Source organism: Bradysia coprophila, unplaced genomic scaffold (assembly GCF_014529535.1).
Source record: "Bradysia coprophila strain Holo2 unplaced genomic scaffold, BU_Bcop_v1 contig_415, whole genome shotgun sequence".
In the NCBI taxonomy this organism is placed as follows: Eukaryota; Metazoa; Arthropoda; class Insecta; order Diptera; family Sciaridae; genus Bradysia; species Bradysia coprophila.
In genome coordinates, this window is record NW_023503670.1 from 1,641,445 (window position 1) to 1,664,235 (window position 22,791).

Here is a 22,791-nt window from a genome sequence, read left to right on the forward strand (position 1 = left end):
TTACCAAAAACAAAAGGTAGGTTCTATTCACGCAATGGGCGAATAGCGAAATACATACTATTCCCACAAAGTGAAAAAAAATGCTAATTACAATTTGTGCGAACAGTTTTTATTTCACTATCCGGACTTTGTGCGATTAGTTCCACTACACCTGATGAGCTTAGCTTAGAATTATTTTTTTTCTGTTTTCAACGTTATTCAAAATTCAATCCACAAATACAATCCATATGAAATCACATTGAAACATAGCTCGATTAAACATGGTGAATTTTTTTTTGATTCGGACACACCATTTTTGTTTCCGGACGTTTATGATGCTATTGATAGGGAATTTCAAAGTGATCATTTCGTAGAAGAAGTTTATTTTTTAAACGACCTCTCCGGCTCGGGGCGACTCTAAGAAAATTTCAAAATCATGCCTTTTTCAGAAAATTTTTCCCCAAAATGAAACGACCCGGCTAGTTTTGATCTAATGGCAGTTTGTAGAGAATTAACAGACGATTCTAATAAAAGTATCGTCGGGTCGAAAGGTTGTAGCTGTGAGTCAGGATGAGGCATCAAAGTCTAATTTTATGGTTTTGTTAATGAACAACCCAAAAGATTTTTCATTTTATTGGCTTAAAATGAAGGCTAGCACATCCCATTTAACATAACAAAAAATTGGGCGGTAGATGCTATTTGCACCCGGGTGCAAATAGTCATATAAACACTATTTGCACCCAACTATATCAAAATTCAAGGAAATTACGTTTTTTTTATATGGAAACTATTAGAAAAAGCTGCCGTTTAAGTTAAAAGTAACAAAGGAAGTACTTAGTGAATGAAAATTGTATTTTTATTTATCACAAATACAAAAAGAAAGAATTTCAGTGTGGAAAAGTACACAAAAAAAATTAGATTCTGCAAGATTTGCAAAAGAATGTCACATTTACTTGTTTTGCTGCAGCGGCAGTAATATCAGTACATAACAAATGGAACCAATCGAGGCAAGTACACAGCACATTACCTGAAATGTGTAGATAAACAAGAAAATTCAAAGCACTGCCGATGGTTTTGTTCATACTGTGACGATAATCTGTAGTAGAACAGAACTCTGTTTTTGAAGTAGATAACTTTTGGAGCTGCGATCTAGTGTGTTCGGACCCATTCGTAAAAGGAAAAATCTAATTGCTAAAGTCCATCACAGTATTTTCGTTCCTATTCGTAAAAGGATGAATCTAATTGCTAAAGTCCATCACAGTATGTTCGGACCCATTCGTAAAAGAAAAAATATAATTGCTAAAGTCCAAAGCGGGATTGGGTTGGGTGCAAATAGTGTTCAACCCGGGTGCAAATAGTCACTTCGAAATTGGGCAGGGGTTTTTCAATTTTTTCAAAAAATCTTAAAAAACTTTCTTATGGGTGCCCACATTCCTGAGATATTTTAATGGAAATGTATGGAAATGTTCGACTAAAAATGAAACTAATTGCTAACTGGTTATCTCTGGTCTACCGAACAATTATATGCAGTAACAAGAAATTTAACATTTTTACTTTGTGAATGTGGACAATTTAAACTGATTTTTTCACCATCGGGAAGCTCATTGACAAAACCATAAAATTGGACTTTCATTAGAATCGTCTGTTTCTGTTAATTCTCTACAAACTACCATCAGATCAAAACCGGCCGGGTCGCTTCATTTCGGAAAAAAAAACTCTGAAAAAGGAATGATTTTGAAATTTTCAAATTTTCTTAGAGTCGTTATAAAAAAAATTATTCTACGAAATGATCACCTTGAAATTCCCTATCGATAGCACCATAAACGTGCGTAAACAAAAGTGGTGGTTATGTGTAATGAGAAACTGTGGTAATGTAAGTAAAGGGAACAAAAGTTTCTAAGCTAAAATTGTCGGTTGTATTATCACTTTTCTACTAGATTGATAAGCTTTTTATGACGCAATGAAGTAATCAGACTAGTGAAAAAGTGCAAATAGTGAAAGTGCAACTAGCCTTTAATTCACTATTCGCTCAAAGTGCGATTAGTCTTTATATCACTATTTGCTCTTTGTGCGATGAGTCAAATCGAGTTATTTCGAAAACAAATTCGGTAAGTTCTGGCAAATATCGGTACGTAAGCTTTTGAAAATTTTGACCAAAATAATTTTATAAAAAATATGCCCTGGACAATTGTGAACAATTAGGTGGAAAATATTCTCAACTAACAATAGTTTTATGTTCCATTTTCTTCCATTCCAGACAAAATAGGTTTCTCGTTTAAAATATTTCTCTCAATATAACCGTATTGCACTTGCAGTTTCCAAAACATTGAAAAGAAATATACAAATTTTATCCTCTTAAGTTTCCATTGTATTGTAGTGTGGAAAACTGCTTCAACTCGTAAGGGTCATTGAGTGGAGTATAAAAGGAAATTGCTGTTATAACCAAGGTGACTGACTATGTCCTTATGCTATTGACAATAAACTTAATTTAAAACCCACAGTGGAGCAGAACGCTTGTTAAGAAGTGTCAGAGCGTTACACAGACATTTTTCTTCGGCTTAAAAGATTTGTTTTCAAAATTAAAAACGAATTTATGCTAAATTTCACTTTGATCCTCAAATGTGCTGTATCTACAATATTTTGCAAATAAAATCGTTGAAATATTTTAAATTAAAAATTTACATTTTGCTTCTTCACATTTTGCTGTATTTTAACCGATATGCAAACAACAATGTGATGTATATTCTAAGCATAAAATATCTTTTATCTGTGGAAAATCTATGGCATACGAGAGTAGTCTTCATAGAACTATATTGGATAATTGCTGTGATCATACAACGATTTGTCATTATTCGCTATAAAGCAGAGACACACAATAATGCACGTACCTGATATGTAGTGCAGTTGAAACAATGCCAACAACAGCTTTCCCCTTCGACCTATCGGGAAAAATATTTCATCAAATTATTAAGTTCAGTTATCACGCCAAAACATAGTTTCCCCGATCATCAAACAAATTGTCTTCTCAATCAAGGCTATAGAGTCTATAGTATAGACTCGTAAGATTACATGTTTATTATACAAAATTTATTTACATATTTTTTTGCCTGACCCCGTTCACATGGTTCAGCGCAGACCGACTCAGGTGGTTTCCGTTGATGGAATTTAAATTGCACTTCTGTAACATTAGAGACGAATAAAAAATAGAAATTAATGATACAAATACGTTATATTGTGTTGCACGCAATACGTTGCTTTTGCTTGGTTTGATAAGAATGCAAAACAAAAAGTAGGTTAAATTTTTTGCACAAAAGAGCAGCTATGTGCACTTAAAACTATTTCAATAAATGGATGCTCTTTACGACGACGACAAAGGCAGGGCCTCGGGTTGAAAATTGCAAGAAAATTTTTGCATTATAATAAAGGATTAGATGGGAAAAAAATTGGATGAAACTGTGGGTCAAAATAAATAAAAATTGAACTAAAATGTAACTATGGCGTCAGCGATAAGGCTGTAGTATTTACTCAAATTACAAATAAAAAAGTTGTGATTTTGACGTAGTATGTAACCGTGATTTGAAATAAGTATAGACCTACATAGTGAGCATTTAAACTGTGTTTATTACATTTGTAAGGTTTATTCACTGTAATTGATCTTGTATGCGCGTACATGTATACCGGTTAGTCGAGTTTATGTACTGAATAAAGACTGCAAATGTATTAAAAACAGTTCAAATGATCGCTTATTTTCGAATCACGCTACACAGAAAATTCCCAGAAAAGATTATTTTAGCTTGATTTGATTTTATCATTTTTTCCTCTCAAAACATTTATAAGAACTAAACGGACCCAATGCTCTACGTTCTCCCAGTGCCGGACTGGCTTAAAAAAGCCCTTGGGGCGTTGGTTGTATAAAGAAATTGTTCAAAAGGCCATTCGTTGCCCCTTATCCATACAAAAATCAAAAAGCTATTCGGGAATCGCCCGAACGCCCATAGGGCCAGTGCGACACTGCGTTCTCCGGTAGTTATTGTGCATAAATAACAGGTTAAGACATCTCTGAAATGATCATGAAGGTGAAAGCCAGATGAGTAAAAGTATCCGAGGGCTTCAGCCCGAGGTACTTTTACTCATCGTGATACGAGATATCAAATTATTTCACGTGTAAAGTATGGCGTTTTACTTTACGAGCGAGGGAAAGGGTCTTCACTAGTGAAGGAAAGGCCACATTACCTCATTAGTAAAGTAATAAATATTATGCACGTATGACAAAGCGGTCGAGGCTTGCCGAGACGGCTTGTCATACGTGCATATTCTTTTTTATCGCATAAGCGAAAACGAGACAACAAGATATGCGAATGACACTTTGACAATTTACAGAAGTATAATGTTTGTTTATATATCCTAGGTGAATAATTTTTTCGGGGAATCACACCGCGTATGCGATAAAATAAATTAACGTATTTGTTTGGAAGTAAAAACTTTGCCTTGTGTTATTGCAGATGCAGTCCTTGCCTTCGGCTCTCACATTTGACTAAATAAAAATTTCCAAACAAGGACGTACGTAATGAGCACTTTTTGAAATTCACACAATCTGAAATTTTTCTGTCAGCTGCCTTCGTACGTGTCTTAAAATGTTCTACAGTCAGAGGCAGTGAATTTCAGCAAGAATTTGCTTCTGTTGTTTTTCAGCTGATCCACACACACAATCAAAACTGTTTATACTTGTTTTATACGGTTGAAGCTACTACATGCGCGCGCGTGATTGTGGTAAAACCGTATAAACAGTTTCGATTGATTGTGTGAATCAGCTGAATAACAGCTGAAGCAAATTCACGCTCAAATTTCATTGGATCTAACTGTACAGTCTACAATCTTCAAATGTTTCGTCGACACCTTATTTCAAAATCGCAATACCATTAACTTTCATGTGATGAAATGAAAAATGATTCAACAAAAACATTTGTTTTCACTGACTCTTGGCAGCTAAAACTTTTATAACACGTTCTCTATCAAAGTATTTAAATTACCTGACATATTCAACCGCAGTTCACCTTCGATGTACTCTCCAACTTTAACCCACTTATAGTTACCAGCTGACACTTGCTTGAAATGAATGATGTTATATCGTGCCGGTCCATCGCCATTCGAATCAAAGTGAAATCTATCTCCGCTTAATCCTGTTTAAATTAAATGTCAATTGTTTTGCAATATTAATGAAGTTAGTTCTCGTTTGCACTTAATCTTTGGCGGAAAATTGTGTTCATTGTTTTATGAAAGAAAGTAAACAAAGAGATCTCTTTCGCAAAGAACTCAATTTCATTTATTTCTAAGAAGGAGTTTTATTTGGAGAATAAACTTCATTGAAGACGGTAACATCAAAAGCTACTTCAACAAATTGTCGTAAAATAAACCAGAGCAGACTAAAATATGCAGTTAAGAGCAGACAAATTTTTTTTTTCGAGCTTAACATAATGCCGGATGTCGTAAAAAATGAAAATGAATGGCACTAAGTTTTATGATAGGATATGAAAAGGATATCCATAACATTTCCATTTTAGATTAGAATTTTTTAGTGTTGAGATTTCCTAATCGTAGCCACAGTTATATTATGTTGATGAAACGAGCTTTCATACACGCTTATTGAAAGCGAAAATTTCAATCTCCAACATTTCGTTATTTGAATGAAAATCATTTGTTTCTTTATTCCTCGATGTAGAAACCAGTGGCGTTAATTCTGGTCTTTTAAATATTATCATATCATTTACTGAACTAAGTGCTAATTAAAGGTTAATAATTCGCAATTCACATGTTAAAGACACATCCGCACTCGTATTATATATCGATCGATCAATATTTTACTGCACATTCATTCGCTTAGAAGTAATTTCCCATCATAACACACTTCGCGCATCATTGCATCATAATCATGTGTGCGTAGGTTTGAGTTTAAAAAAAAGCTAACTTGAAATTTGTCACTTACCTACAAAATTCACTTTCCGTAGATATTTTAACAGATCAGCCCCTTTTGTTGGTTTCATTGCATCGCATAGCCCCGGGCGTCCTTTGCATAAAGCTTTGTGCATGTCGCTGAAATTTTTGTTTTAAACTTTTTGTTAAACAATTTCAATTAATTTGAATGTGTAGTGTGACACACTACATGGTATGTTCCACATCAAAAGTTTCTTTTTCGGAAATAATAGATTTAACATTGGTAACGGATGTGCAAACAAACGTATACACGCTGGAAATATTAATCAGAAGTTGGAACGAATTAACGTGCATCAGTGATGGCAATTCCATAATTAGCATAATTGGTCATGGCCAGCCCACATTTACGCATACGTATTCTTCAATGACATATTTATAAGCTCCGGTTTAATTTCGTAATTGGATTAGTACCACCACGACATAGTACGTCACAATCTTTTCGGAAACTTCTTTTCTATCCTGAAATTAGCCAGTGGAAGTGAAACTAATCACTTTGAACCTTAGAGTAATTACTTTTAGCTTCGAACAAGTTTATGGAATATGGAAAATGATATCTTCGAGATAAAAGTTTCTGGATATAAGGAGCTGAGTGTGTGAATTATAATGATTTTTTGGGACTTCATTTCTACTTTAAAGACAATTTTTCAATCATTGTGTTGCTCAATACTACTAAAATTTCTACTTGAGCTAGCACCAGAAAACAGATTTTGAAGGTATCGCTTCATAAAAATTAAAAGTTATCGCTCGGCTTGTGTACTTCTAGAGGAAAACTCGAAAAAATTGTATTAGTCGAGCCATAGCTCTTAATTTTGAATCAAATTAGTGAAACTTTAAAGAGAAAGTTTCCTCTAGTTACTATCTTGGCTCTCCGCTCTGGCTAGCACTACTTTTGCAGCTACTTCAGTCGGGTCTGAACTAATTTGACTTACGGAACATGAACCGCTCCTGCCTGTGTCTACTTTACCATGTCGTGGTATCTACTGTATGCACTAAATTGTCTAATTCATCCGTTTATTTTGTAAGTTTTCGCAGAATTTCCGACACTTTCGTATTCGACTAACTGGTTCAGAAAAATAAATTAGTAAAAGTATTTGAATGAACGTCGTTCATGCACGTTTGCATATAATTAGTGTAACTAAAATAGTTTCAATGGGAAATTTGTGCTAATTGTACTAACAATGTCTTTCTTAATTTCAGTTTCGTTTTATTTTACAGAGAAATTTGTGACATCCAGGCTTCTTGAATAGAATTCAATTAAATCTAATCAGATCTGGTAATTATTGTTCAACACTTCGTTATGCATACATTTCATATTCATTTTATTTCGATTACTCCAATTAATTAATCTGTAGGTTTCATTGTAAACTTTTTTAAACCGCCTGAAATTCAATGTATTAAGGAACTATCCGACAGAGATTCTGCGGTGAGGGTTGTTTATTCATTGAAATCAATGAATGAGCGAAAATGCATCCATCAAATATTTATTCAGCTATACAACAAATTTTGCTAAAATTTGTTCGATCCATCTGTAGTGGTTCATAGTTCTAAAATAAAATCACGTTAAATCAGAGTCGGACTGGCCATACCGGGCTAGCAAGCGTCGTCTTATAACCGCTCATAACTTCAAAAATAAATTTTACGTACCGTTTCATAGCATTTCTCGAGCTGCCCTTGGAATCCAGTCCGACCCTGCATTAAACTCGATTATACATTCAAGCTAGGAAAATTTTACTTTGAATGGTTTTTGTGTCAGAAAGTGGGCACAGAAATGAGAGAGGTAATAGGAAAATGTCGAGGGTGCCGTCGATTTTGCTCTGCTTGTTCAGGTGATATGTTTTACATTAATTTAGTCAAATTAGTCAAAACCATTCATCAATATGAAGATCTGGGAATGTTGATTGGATCAACAAAATGTTTTTTGTAACGTTGATTCTATTACAGAGAAAAATGTTTATTAAGACCAAGGAATAGACTAACAGTAGGGACTTATTGAAATCCTTTTCCGGCTTTTTGAGCCCGTCTCCTCTCGTCGCTTGTTTCTACATAAAAATCGAAAGGAAAATTGAGTAAAAATCCATGTGACATAACCAAGTCCTTAGAATTTTAAGCGGAATGACATTTTTCTCAGATTTTGTTGAAAAAGTAACATATTGAATGATTGCATGGAAATACCCATGGAGTTTAAAAAGTGCTGTACACTGACTGAAATTTTGTGTTACTCCATTTAAATAAATATTTTGACATCATTCCATCGGAAGTATAATTATTATTGATTGAATTGAAAAGAAAGTCGTCTTTCAGCATAAATAAAACTCTCGTTTTTGTTACTTTTTACTTAAATTATTTCCATTTAAAACTTCTTTACAATCAAAATCACGAGACTCATATTATTTATTCAGTCAGAAATATGTGACAAGATAATGTAAAATATTTTATTTTCCACACCAGCTTCTGTATGGCTAATTCTCGTTCGTGCGTAAACATTTCCTTTCACTCGGTTGTGTGATATGGAAGTTATAGCTTTGATGTACCGAAAATCTCTAATTCTCATTCCGCACAACAACCGATTCACTGCATTGTGTATATTCATATCTACAGTGCTGTATATCTTAACTCGGAGAAAGGCGCGCACATGTACACCTACCACAGCTATAATAATATAAGACATAGCGCACTACAGAAAATAATAACGAAACGGAAACGGATAAAATATTTAAAATCATGTGAGCGGGAAATATAAGATTTTTTTCTTCTCGTTTATGTCAGGAGTAAATCTTAAACTGGAATTTTTTTTTGTTGTTTTGACGGATTTAACGTTCGGAAACGTTGTCTATTTGCTGAAATTTCTGCCACTCTGTGTCACATTTGAACATTTTTTTTTTCGGTACAACGTTCATGTGCTCCATATCAGCACAATAATTTAATGAGTTTTCGTGTTCTTGAAATCAATAAAGAACGAAAGTTGTGTACGTAGAGCCATTATAACCGAGCTTGAAATAAAAATGAAAATTTTGTAAAGGGAAATGCCACATATGCGCTATAAAGTTCGCACGGAAAATAATCTTCATCGGAATTCTCTTGTTCACAAATTATTATGGCATTTACAAACTGAATTGCTTTATTAAAATTATACAATGCATTTCATACTATATCCAGTCGCTATTGGACAAATACAGACGGAACTATATTCCGAGTCCGAATAACATCATCTTCTCGGTTTAGTTCAGTGCTTTTAGAGAATTTTAATTTTGAAAAATTCAGAATTACAATTTTCAAAAGTAAACCCTTTTTTAGTCATTTCTTGTTCATATCGACAAACATGGCCAATCGAAAGGTGTCCCCTTATGTAGAATTAATGAATGTTTCATAAAATGGAGTAAAAAATTTTGTGCGATCGACTTTAATGATAAGAGGTAATAGATTTAATCGTTCTATGGCAATTTCATCCCAGAATTTGAGAGTGAACCATTTCAGTAATCCGGAGACCGTAGGATAATTCCTATAAAAACATTGACTACCTAAAGATTTGATCCTTCTCTACCGAATGATTAAATTTTTGACTTCAATGTTCAGTCAGATACAATTTTGAAACTGAATGATTACATTACAGGGAGAGAAAAACGAAATTCGACGTGTTTTGCTGATTTGGGAGTTATTTTTATCGGAGTGACTATTCGCCCGCGCGGTCGAATAGCCAGTTCTTCTTTAGTAGACTATTTGACCGCGCGGTCGAATAGCCAGTTCTTCCTTTGTAGACTATTTGACCGCTTCTATCGTGAAATCATTTGAATTTTTTTTGTTTCAAGCTATATTTTTGGGAAATATATTTCGTAAAATATCATCTAAATACCCGTATCGTCTAACTTTTTCATGCAAATAACAGGCACGATAGTTAACACATAGGTAAGTCTAGATTGATAATTTCCACTGTCGAAAAGAATAAATTGGTTTTTCTTCTTTTTTGTTCGCAAAAATGAATGCGATACATTGCAAAAAATGTCGCTAAAGCTCGTTGTGTGTAATACAACTCGATGGTATTTGCTTGTTTTACATCCAGATACAATAATTTTATAATATAGCTAAGTTGTCAATTTTTATAAATTTTATAAATTAAATCATAAACCAAGGCGTTTCGGACAAATTAGAGAAAATTTCCCTTTACAAACTAAATTTTAAAACTAGGTGTTTCATGCAGATCGGAATAGATTTTCCTTTTACGAAACTTTTTTTGAGTCTTAGACGTTTCACACATATTAGAGTAGATTAGTGCTGGAGGTCTACTTTCGCGATGTTTTGCGATGCATGGAGGGGTATGTATGATGGATGTGGACTGTCAGATCCCCGGTAATTCTCTATAATGTTTCACTATATTGAAAATACATAAAGTAACTAGTTTGACTGCATGCACAGTAATATTTAAGTGCTAACATTTAGGACAGTCATGTGACGTGTGTAATGATAATGATGCCCTCTATGGTCCTGCAGAGAACTTGAAACTAGTCAAGGCAAAGGCGCAGTTAGATGTCATGTATGACTGCTACTATCGCTTTTAAAAAGCTGTCTAATTGGGAGTGGATCCAGATCTATGTCTATGTGAAGTGTGAGTCAGTTCAGTCCACTTTCGCAGTCCCAAATAAATAATTGAATTAATTTTACAATGTTTCGTGATTTGGAGGCTTTAGTAGAAACGTGAAAAACTGTTGCGCTATGCGTTGGTGAAAGTAAGACAGAAAATTATTTACAAAAGGGTGAATCAATATTAATATTATGTAATGATGTTTCTCGGTTTGTAGTAGCATGAATTTCAAGTTTTGAAAGCCCTTAACAGATAGAGTTCCCTCTCATCTTTAATAATTACTGCTTGAAAGAAAAAATATATCAGGAGTCAAAGAAAGCTAATCCTGCCAGTGTAGACTATTTGAACACTGGTAGGATTGGCTATTCGCCCGCGCGGACAAATAGTCTGGACTCATGGGAATGGCTATTTGACCGCGCGTTCAAATAGTCTACACTGCTAGATCTGGCTATTCACCCGCTAGCGGTCAAATAGTCGTCACTGCTAGGAATGGCTATTCGCCCGCGCGGTCAAATAGTCGTCACTGCTAGGAATGGCTATTTGCCCGCGCGGTCGAATAGCATCACTCTATTTTTATTGTTCATTTGCGTAACGCAATTCTTGGGAAATCAATGACAAACCACAATAACTCCCAATCTTGTCGAATTTCCCTTCTCAGTAAAGGTATTTTTTACACAAACCAAGAGTATAATCGTTTAGAACAAAAAACGAAACAGTTTTGTCGCAAAATAAAACAAGGAAAAACGACGTTCAATTGAAGTTATGCTTACCTTCCTTTATATATATTTAAAAAAAAAAAAAACAGATTTTCTTATTAAACAAAAACGAAACCAAGTATCTGCAGGTTTATTTGTTTTCCTCTGCAGTTAATCAATTTCTGTGTTCACTGTTCGTTGCGACTTGATTGAAAACATAAAAGAGGTGAAGTTATTTTTCGTTTGCAATATAACGTAAAGAAGAACTACGGGAAACAGTTCACAGTTTCCGTTTAATTTGGTCGCAAGCCCACACCATAAACACAATATTGTACATCCAGTGACTTAAAGTGAGTGCATCACTTAAATCACATTAAATTTCAAAACAAAGTTCTGTAAGTTCCTTCGCTAAACCGATTTCGATATATATATATATATTGACTGATTTCGTTGATTCATTTCATGATTTATTGAACAGACATAATGCGCTTGTTGGAAAATTGTTATTTCAATTTATTTGCAATTTGTATTCAGTAATGCTATATCTGATATTATTGCATATGGTATTGGCCTACGACCGACTAACAAAATATTAATGCATCCGTGCATCAATAATGTGCATATTCAGAAATGTGAAACTTTATTTAGCGGAAGAATTTTGATATCATTATTACATCGGAAAGTTAAGAATGTTCTCGTGTTCAGTGAGAACATACCATCCCATTCAATAGAATTTTAAAGGATCCAACTATCCAAAACATCGATAGAAATTGTTAATAAGCTGATTTTCTGCGAGAATTATTATAACAACTTTATTCCAAGTAGTTGAACTGCATTCAGGAATGGTATAGTAACAGCTTACGACAACACCACTCTTAGTAAGAGTCTCTATTTTCAATTCATTGGACTGAGCATTGGACGTAAATATTTTTTCAAAAAAAAAAAAGATTTTCTTTTTTATGATTGTGCAAAACATTGCACCAACTATATAATAACAACGTCGTTAAAACTTGTGCAGAAATTCGTAAAAGAACTTCCTTCACAAATCCTTTTTAAATGAAACTTTCGGTAGATCGAACTAAACAAATTTGCAATTCCTCAAATTTCTCATGCGAACGTAGCTCGAAAAAACACAGCACATTGAAGTGCACATGTTTACTAATTTGCTGCTATTACAAATAAAATGCGAAAAACTTTCATAATTAAACTATAAGAGCTGTTTCACTAGAGCGAGAAATTCATAATACAATACTTTACAGTTGAAGGTATAAGCTGAGTGATGTACTTGTGTACAACTTAACTCGCTTACGTTAATGCAATTGTTTGTTTTGCAATGCAAATCGAATTGGTAATTAAAAAATGGAAAGAATAAAGAAAAAAACAGACTGACAATAAAACAGTGACATTTTCTCGTACCTTAGTGCATATGCAAATGCCATTACAGCATCACTGACGAATTGTAATTGGTCTTCAAATGCAGTTGCATCCTTTGATAATTTTTCTTTGGTCGTGCATTGTTTGGTATATTTTTTATTGTACGGCGTCAGCGAACTGTTCGGATAACGGCATTTGAAATGGTCCTCCCAGAATTCTGAAATCGATTTAAAAAAAAGGGGGAATTCAATTAATTATGCTGAACACGTCTACGACATTAAAATGAACTTCAAATTTTACTTCAACTTCTACCTACGTAACTATGTACTTTTTCAACTTTTTTTTTTATTAATGTAAATAATGATATTAGTTTTCCTACCGAGTTAAGGTTGCTTTAAGTCAATAAAACTTTTGGATAACTTTTAAAAGTCCAGTGCAGTTTATTTGTCTTTGTGATAAAAAAAAAATTGTCTTTGTTCAGCCAGCGTTAAAGCTATTATGTTTGCAAACATTTAATCAAACTTTTAAAGCTTTAAGAACCGAATCGAAATTTAAAAATAAATTTCTCATTGAAAATACGATAATGACTACATGTCTCTTTCAAAAAAATAGTGTGGGCCACAAAAGTACCGATTCAATACTACTGAAGCATTGGTACCTCGTATTACCTTTTATCTACGGCTGAACCAAAATTCAAAAATATTAGGCGTATTAACCTTGACACAACACGATACAATATCTATAAATAAACGATTATCTTGCACGGAAATCTTAAACTTTTGATATAAAAGTAGACGTGTGTCCTTGTATAGGTTCTTAAATGCTGTAAATAATGTTGAAGCTCATATTGTTCAACGCACACGTCTGCTAAATCTAGACCGAGAGTCTGGGTTTATATCAGTCTCTCATAAAGTGCCACGGTTCAAAACCTGTGTCATGTTGTTCACTTTCAATAAGCAAAAACATTGGTTTTTTTACCTTAATTTTGGAGCGCTACAGAAGCTAGGTCTGGCGTATTTAATAATTGATTGAAAAATCTGTCGTGTTGTTAAATAGATCAGAAATTTCATTTTATAAATTTCATTCTGTGGCTATCAGCAATACCTAAATTTTGACACTTAGTTTTATTGGAATTTTACATACACATATACATGACTCAGTATAGCATAAGATGAGCAGGAAAGCTATGAGAATTGTGTTCAGAATCTTGGTTTTTCTTAGATTCCTGTTGCGGTATATAGAGCAGACTATTGTTAACTTACAGCAGAGACTTTATGACTAAGAGAAACCCTATGAACTATGACTTGTACATAAAGGGCGTGAGTCTATATAGATCTACTGATGGAGCTACCTGAACATTGGAGTTAGTCGGAAATAAAATAGTTTTCGTAACGAGTAATATAATGAAATAGTCTAGGTCGCAAATCATGTTCATATGAGTGACACAGGCACTCGGTCTAAATCAGTTGTAAACAGGAGAAAATATTCTACGTGGTGGCTTCTTTTATAACATTTTTCGTTTCCCCAAACGTGTATTACATATATACAAAATACGCCTCAGTCAACTACATAAGTCCATTTTATCTTACACTTACCCACAAACCAAGGATTTCTCTGGTTATTCTCCACCGTCAGCCCAAGAAAATGCTTTTCAAAACCCATAACCGGATTCGCTTGAGGTTGTACCGATAACGTGCCCTCTACCTGTGAAAAAGTAGAAAGAAAAAAAAAATTATGAAAATGAAAATATTGGGGTAAAAGCGTTAGAAACAAAAATAAAAACCGATTTGAGAAAATCGATTTTCAAAGTGAAAGAAAGAACGGAAAAAAAACATATTCTAGGCAAACTTCTGTGTAACACACAAAACAAAAACAAACAATACCGCAATCATATAAGCACTTCATGGATTTATGAATCTTTTCCATCCACACGTACCACACCACGTACGGTACAAGGAAATTTTCTCTATATGGGTTCTTTGTTCACTTTTTAGATTAGCATATAAAATTTCGATAAATATAAATTTTGATTGTGTGCATTAGATAAAAAAAAAGAAGAACGAAAAAAAGAGAGACAAACTTTTTTATGGTTACTATACACAAATACATCCCCATTTATAATCCATTTCGAAATGTGTAAAAAAACACACACAAACCGAACGCTGCTTGGATGGAGGGTTTTCGAAGAGGAGTCATTTCAGTGCTTTCGTCTTTTTGTTCGAAGCTATTAAATTTAATGTTTCGGTCAAGGCATGTGTGTGGCAGAGGGGCATTTGTTTGTACAAGAGATATGATGAGTATGGACTTTTTGTTTGACAATATAATAAAACTTAAAGCTTTTAAGACTATTAAAAACAAATGTATCCTTCGGTAATGGAAATAGACGTTGGACACGAAATTATATATATTTCTGCGTGGGCGTATTTAGGGACGAAATATGAGTACGACAAAATGTGGAACATTTACCGTAATTATTGTTGCTTTCGTTCAACGGAAGTAGTTTATTTGAAAAGGATGCGAATAGTAACAATAGTATTTTAAACGGGGTCTACATCCAAATAACGCTTTTATATATAGCTTTTATATATAATAGTTCTATTGTCATCAAATGTGTAGCAATAATTTTGTTCAGGATTAGATTGCGGACACACAATCCATTAAAACAATGAAGTATATTTAGGTTTTGCAGAAATTGTGTTAAGCTACAATGTTTGAACAAATTACTATTGACACAAAATGTAGTTAGTTGTCACGGCTGGAATATTTATGGAAAATTAAATACCAAAAACCGTCATCGCATAATCCGTTCTCACTACATTTTGATTAATTATTCACGCCTATAGTAGGTACTTTTCAAATCTCCCAGTCCATTATTAATTCGATTCATTTATCCGCTTTTACTGTATCAATGTTTTTAATCAGTTATTTAGCCAAATAATTGAAATAGATATTGAAAATTGGATTCGATATTCAATAAAACAAATTTTGATTGTTTGATTTCTCAGTTATACAATCACTGATAATGTTGCAATGCAACAAACACCGTTTTAGTATATTAATTTGAATTTAGAATCTTGTATTTGTAGGCCCACCTTGGCCATGTGCTAATCCAACCCTGGCACACCATAAAATTTCAACAATTTTTTACCGCAAATTTTCTTCCCAAATGAAATTGCTATATTCTGAAGTCTTAATTAATAGTCCAGGCACCTTGTATGGCTTTCAGACGATCAATTTACTTCAAACATTTAATTAAAAGCACTACAATGAACCAACAATTTATATTCATTTTTTTCTGTTAAGTAGTTCTTGACATTTAATGATTAAAATACGTCTGACAATATCGCTAAATACCACCACTTATCATCAGAACAAAAACTAATTTGTCCGCCAGAAATTAAAGAAAAAGTTAAATCAATTACCTCTGGCTCGTTACCATCTGAAACTAAATTACGTGCGCTCCACCCATCTGAACCAATCCACGAAAAAGCACCTGTTGCATTGTTTCGTCGCACAGCCAGCATAACTTCACGTACTTCCTGATCGGATCCGAATATAATAGCACCTAGAAGACACGAAAGCAAAACAAATAATTATTAAAATATAAATCGAAAACAATATAAATTTGGATGAATATATAACACACCAGTTGTATGTTATATATAGTAAAGGTATATGAGTGGTGAATGGAAAATTTATAATTAAGTTCGTTTTGTGCTCACACAATTGTGGTAAGAGTCGGATAAAATATGGGTATGAAAATTAATAGGGTGCCATCCATAACACGAAAGGGAAATAAAAGTTTTTCGAACGTATAACGGGATGGCATGTTAAGTGCTGGTGTTGAATGCCTTTATAATTAGCAAAATTCATAACAAAATATTTGAAGCTAGAAAAAAAATTTTACGTTTCACCCCTATTTTTATTTTCGTCCTAATTTCATATCAAATGCCTTTTGAAATTAGCGAAAGAAAAAGTTTTTTTTTCTTCTTCTACGCAAAGGGAAAAAAACTTTTCTCAATGAAAATAAAATCTTAAAAAACAAAAATTTAATTAATAATTAAAACACATCCCGTTCATATTGTCATACGACATAGTCCACCAACTCTCGACTTCATTTCTATACTTGCCGTCCACAGAATAGAATCGTCGCTTCAAAACATTCAGAAAAATAAATTCTCGTGTCAGATTTTGTAATAAATGATTCCATGTCAAATGTAAAAGACACGCCTATTATATTGTGGATGAACGAAAAAGCTTTGCATAATAAATAACATCCAAACAAAAAAGGGTCCAGTGAAAACTACTTTTGTTTTAGCAGCAATTTCTGCTTATATGATTCCCAGTGTTACATACCATGATGATGTGCAAGCAGAGGGATATTTAATTTTCAACTGAAAAGACTCGCTGATATTCCGTTAACCATATTAAAACAGTTACCCGGACTGTTTTACTTGATGCACATTTGTAAAGCCTGTGCCTTGGATAATTTATTTCTATGTCATTATGCCTGGGATGCTGTAAGATTATGGCGCTACGTTAGTAATGCGCTGTGACGCAAGTTCACACTACAAAAAAACATTTTTTTAGGGATAAGTACAGCAACTGTTTGACTTCCCTCCCTTTCAATGACCCTTAAAGTACATCATTCTGGACGTCAGCTATCACACGTCAACATTGGTTACGATTTGGCCGAGATATTGCATTTCAAAATTCAGATTTATTTATCAGAAAGGTTGAATTTGACCCATTTTGGAGTGATGAATTTTACCAACCTTTGCTTGCTGGTGAAAAATATCTATCTCGAGATTCGCACAAGCGTTCGATGAAATTTTGGGAGTGGGTCAAAGCTTGATTCTAAGATCTTTTGCAAAAAAAAAAATGGGCCTAAATCTCGTTTGGGAGTTCGAGCTCTCGGAAGTTTGTATGGAAGCGGGAAGCCTCATATATTTACATACAAAATGAGTGCTTCGATGTGCTTTAGAGTTAGAGTTTCTGTTTGATATAATTAGGTGGCTGAATTTTAATATAAAGAATTGGTGGTACAGTTAAATTTTTACGTATCGGAGCTTTGAGTGTCACCCTTTCTCATATCAACACTTTTGTAAGTAAAGAACTTGCGTCACATTTCTTCTTCTAAGGGGTTTTTGTCTGATGTTTAATCTACCAACAGCAGTGGTTTCAAAAAGCATGAAATTAATGGACCTTCACATTATTCTCATTATATTTAACTGGAATATAATTTGGCAATAACAAACATTACACTTTTTTCAAGATCATAAAAGCGGTTATACTGCACTTATGTGCACAACGCTGGTGCCTCAGTTTAAACGAATTTTGTGTTAATCAACCTTAGGCGAAGGATGTTCCGGAGTCACGAAATATCATACCGTGCCGTTCTTAACAATTCGCTTTGATACAATCTAAAACGTTGTTGCACAGAATATGTAGGAAAATTTTACAATCTGAATAGGACGATTTTCCCGGGGTTGTTCTCCTCTGAAATGAAAGTATTTAAATTTACTGCTCTAACTGTTCCGTTTAATTTCTGGAACGCAAACTGGCGATGGAATGGTACAATAGTATTGTAATTATGGTAAAGAGCTGTTGATATAATTACAACTATAATAATATTCTTGTTTGCTTATTATCACAGGTAGAAAACGATTCTTTTACTTGTTGTTACAATGTTACAGAAATACCTTTAGGGTTATGAGGGGATATACTAAACTGAGGAAAAGCTTTTATGGTTTACCATTTTCATAATTTTCGTTGAACATAACAGTTAGCATGACGATGTAATATTACATGCTAACGATTTGAATTCTACGGTTTTTCGTTATATGTTTTTATGGTTAATACACTCGAGACTCGAGACCGTATCAATTAAGTAGAATTGCTGTACGTTCCTCATGAGTTAGTGCATTTAATTGTAATTTTTGGTGAAACTCGTTTAACTTTTCCATAAGTATTAAATAGAAAATGAATTATGCCGTGCAATACATACTATAAACCTACCGGGGACACTTTCGTTCACGCAAACGATTTATTAATTAGATTTTAATCTAAAATTACTGAGTTCATTCCAATTTCCCAGCAAATTTCCAATGGGACAATCCAATTAACTAGAAATGAATAACATGTTTTACATCGTTTCATCATCGTTTATCAACGAATGAAAAAAAAAAGAATGTGTCGTCGACATCATAAAAAAGCAAAAAACCATTTTTTTTAGCTGTTTGAAATTGTCGTCCAATTACTTTATTGAAAAATCATAAAAAAGCGGGGGGTGCGAGTGCGAACAACGAGGGGAAAAACAAATATTTTTCCATTCATACCTTCAAAACACTGTTGGGAAAGATTTCAAATTGAGCATTTTTAAAATGATAAAAAAAAAGAAATTCCACCAGAGTGCTCCTTGAAAATATTTTTACGACCGTAACTGCTCATAAATTTGTCGTAGATTTTCCATAATCTGGCGTTATCCACGTACACCATGATGGTGCGGCAAATAACCACGGCTGCTTGTATGCGAATGAGTCTGGGACAAATTTCATTTCACATTTGATTATATCCATATCCATCATTTATATGTACTATAACTTCTTCTTTCGTTGCACGATACACGATACAAAACACAACGCAATCATCCAATAACAGCATTAAATTTTGAATCCCAATTTAGCTTTTATTTTGTCATAAAAGTCATAAACATGTAACAAAAAAAATGTTTCCAAAAAATATATTACTTCTGGGAGTGTATGAGACTGGTATCTCTCGATATGTGATGTCAGGGGATTTTACTGTATGAATAAGGGAAGCAAAATTTTTCATTTTTTTACATAAATTTCAGCACATTGTGGAAAAAAAAATCAATGAAATAATAATTTGACAATCTAATTTATCGGTAGAATTTCGGTGAAACATTTATCAATTTATTCGTACCGGCTATATGTTCTTTGGTTTTATATTTATTTGGATAGGATTTGGATACGTTAAATTCGATTTTATCTTCGAAAAACTTGATATGCACAAATATACCCAACCAATAGAGCCAATAGAGCACCAGCGCAAAGTTTTATAATCGTCAAACGATTAAACTAGCAGATTCGATTGACTCTCTTTACTCGAGGGACATCAGATTTATCTCGTTAAAAATGACGACGGGCAAATAAGTCTCCTCACAAAATTATCTCTACCGTTGCTACACTTCGAGAGATTTGATTAATTTCTTCGTAACTTTTCGAGTCATCATTATTATCGTGTAGGTGGATTGAACTCGTTAATAACCGGAGTGGTAACAATCACAAATTGCCAATGAAGCACATTTTTAGAATTCCTCCCGTAAACACTAAGAATTTGCAGATTAACAACGTATATAATTCTCGATTGTAGCATTAACTTTAATTTAAAGACGATGTTACTGTACCATGAATTCTTTATCACTCGTAATGTAACATTGTTGACTATAAAACGTCTTGATACTTTCATTTTAATTAATTGCTAATATAAAAAAAAACTTAAACAAATTTTACGGAATGATAAGTTGAATGCTGTAGTCTCTTAAAAAATAATGCGGCCCGGGATACCTTCATTTTCCATGACAAAGGACGTGTTTCAGTATTTCATTATTTTAATGCTTCTGCATCGTAAGTATTAGCAAAAAAAAGGAGAAAACAAAATGACATTAAATTGACGTTGCCAATAAATTACACACTAAAAACCCATAAGAAAATATATATGCCTGAGATCAGCGTTGTTACACAGCGAAAAGATGTCGAGGATCTTCAGTGCCATACCCGCATTATATGTATATCTATACAAAAGTGTGTATTTTAAATAATGTGCTGAATAGAACACAGTGCACATAATGTGAGACGCTTTCGTTCATTTTTAATATGGATGTATCACAGTAAAAGTTTACGATAAAAATGCTATGGTATGGGCATAATAAAGAACAACAGCTAGTAACAATATGGCTTTTACACGATTATACTCTCATATCCCGATTATATACATGCTCGTACATTATGTGTATAATTTATATTTATATACGATGATACGCTGACACTGTAATGCTGTGGCTATATAACCGTAAAGTCTTGATAGGAACAGTTGTGGAACACACCACCTTCAGCCAAGGCATGTTATTTTCCCGTTTTTTTTGTATTTGTATCGAAAATAATATCTATTGACTGATATCACGATCACGAGTGTCTTTTTATATCGCTTTTCGGTACAAAGCTCGTCGAATCACAAAAACCATTCACTTTATATGGCCAAAGACCGTATACGATGATGATACTTACACTGCATGCATGTTTTATTATGAAAGTAGAACGTACGAGGCAGATGTGATTACATAATGCTGTGCGTTGATGTATCAAGTGTATACAAAATAGCCAATCTCAAAATGGTACACCATTAAATCAACGTCTGCTTATTGTGTTCATTCTTCTTGCTGACGATGCTGTCATGATAGTCTTTCGGGCTTTTCAAACCAGCAGTTCTATACCCATAAACACTGTGTATGTATCGGGTTAAGGTGGCTTTGGTGTTCGATTTGTTTGAAAGTAAGAAAAGTGTTTTCGCGTGGAATATTATACTAGTAAACATTTGAAGTTTCTTCTTCACTTAAAGCATGATGGAGGTAACAGGTAACATAGCATAAAAGTTTATTGTTGGAACAGGTTTGTTTTTTCACAAGAAATGCGAAAAGTTCTAGTAGATTCGGAAGTGTAGTGTCGGTAAATATGTAGTACATTTTGTCACGAGTGATGAAAAGTTGAATATTTCCAGAGTTCCTAAGACCTAGACCGGCTCCTAAATTTAGGAATTTAGGAGTTTTTTCTTGAATGATTTTAAAAGGTTTTTTTGAAAATAATTTGGATTTTTAAACACAATAGGAAAGAAAAATTTATGCTTCCCCAACATCAAAATCTTTTCAGATGCCCAAACTATGGTGTTTTAAAGGAGAGTAGTGAGAGGCCTTCTCGTTATTACAGTATCGAATTGGATTTCATTTTGAAATATTCAAATTTCCGACAAAATTCAATGTTTTCAATTGGAAGTTTCTTGATTGATCAAGTTTGTTTAACTACGGCTTCGTATGTAAAATACCCTAATTTCCCGAGTTTAGTCAAAAAGATCAGGAGTAATTAAGAATTCTCGGTAAACTCTCTGGGAATGTTGATCTCTGGTACTCATGTTGTTTGATCGAAATACATCGCATAAAAAATTTCATTTTTCCAAATGTGGCAGTTGTCAAACACATGCGACTTATACTCGTTGTACTGGATATACTCAGAATATACGCGATATACTGGATATACTCAGAATATACGCGATATACTCAGTATAAATAAAATGAACGGGATTCCCCAATAAATGAAAATCCAATTTCGGCCAAAGAGAGCTACTTTTTCGGCCGCTAATACCTCTATTTGAAGAAGAAGAAGTACAGAACAAATGAATCATTCAATCGTACTTTAAGTGTCGAAATCCGTCGAATTTCAGCCTTCAAGCGCAAAAATTGTGAATACTAAAGACACGAGAAACAGGGTGCGGTTATTTTATATGAACGAAAATCTAATATTAAATGCATATTTATCACAAGGCATATCATGGAGAATTCGCACGAAATAAACTTTATATATTTAACACAACAACGCGGTTTTGCATTCTACAAACGTACAAACACACTGAACTTTTCGTGTTTCAAGCACTTCTTTTGGCATTTTCAGCGTGTACAATGTCTTAAGTAAAAGGGTGTTGAAACATCAAGGTTTTGCCGAGGATCATTAAAATTCACACGAAATTATTTAAAGCATTTCAAATCTTCATACATAGCACAGCTCTGCTTCTAGCACAAACATAAGAAATATTCGGAGGCTTATGTCATGATTTTTTGGTGTGAATATAAACACACATCACATGCAATCGTACTCGCATATAAATTTGAAAATTTGGAGGCTTTTCGACGTTGGAAAAATGAGTACTAGAAGCTGTTCTATGTCCATAGTTATAGTTCCCTTGACTGTAAGTCAGGGTCTTATGCCGAAAAATACCCTAAAATGTTTGTCCAAAAGGTTGCATAAAACGTTATGAAAAACGGAATTGTTTGACCCAATTTTTTGCTTATAAACACGATAACTTGAGTAGTTATCAACCAATTAC

General features: G+C 33.6%; 1 protein-coding gene and 2 long non-coding RNA genes across 3 annotated transcripts in view; 2 read left to right on the forward strand and 1 right to left on the reverse strand.

The window, feature by feature from the left end:
- The window catches only part of LOC119082281 (metabotropic glutamate receptor 2-like), a 152,666-nt gene that overhangs the window by 10,284 nt on the left and 119,591 nt on the right, over positions 1 to 22,791 (reverse strand). The window contains exons 5-11 of the mRNA XM_037191757.1: positions 16,038 to 16,180; positions 14,211 to 14,319; positions 12,658 to 12,832; positions 5,963 to 6,069; positions 5,010 to 5,159; positions 3,075 to 3,157; positions 2,868 to 2,918 (exon numbers count right to left, since the gene is read on the reverse strand). Coding sequence (XP_037047652.1) covers positions 2,868 to 2,918; positions 3,075 to 3,157; positions 5,010 to 5,159; positions 5,963 to 6,069; positions 12,658 to 12,832; positions 14,211 to 14,319; positions 16,038 to 16,180 — 818 coding nt within the window. The remainder of the gene's footprint in view (positions 1 to 2,867; positions 2,919 to 3,074; positions 3,158 to 5,009; positions 5,160 to 5,962; positions 6,070 to 12,657; positions 12,833 to 14,210; positions 14,320 to 16,037; positions 16,181 to 22,791) is intronic.
- LOC119082283 overlaps positions 1 to 22,791 on the forward strand; it is an 85,699-nt gene that overhangs the window by 6,346 nt on the left and 56,562 nt on the right. The gene's annotated exons all lie outside the window — the stretch shown is intronic.
- Positions 1,852 to 8,579, forward strand: LOC119082284. The gene is made up of 3 exons (XR_005088609.1): positions 1,852 to 1,888; positions 6,395 to 6,397; positions 8,569 to 8,579. It is a non-coding gene; the product is annotated as an uncharacterized LOC119082284 (long non-coding RNA).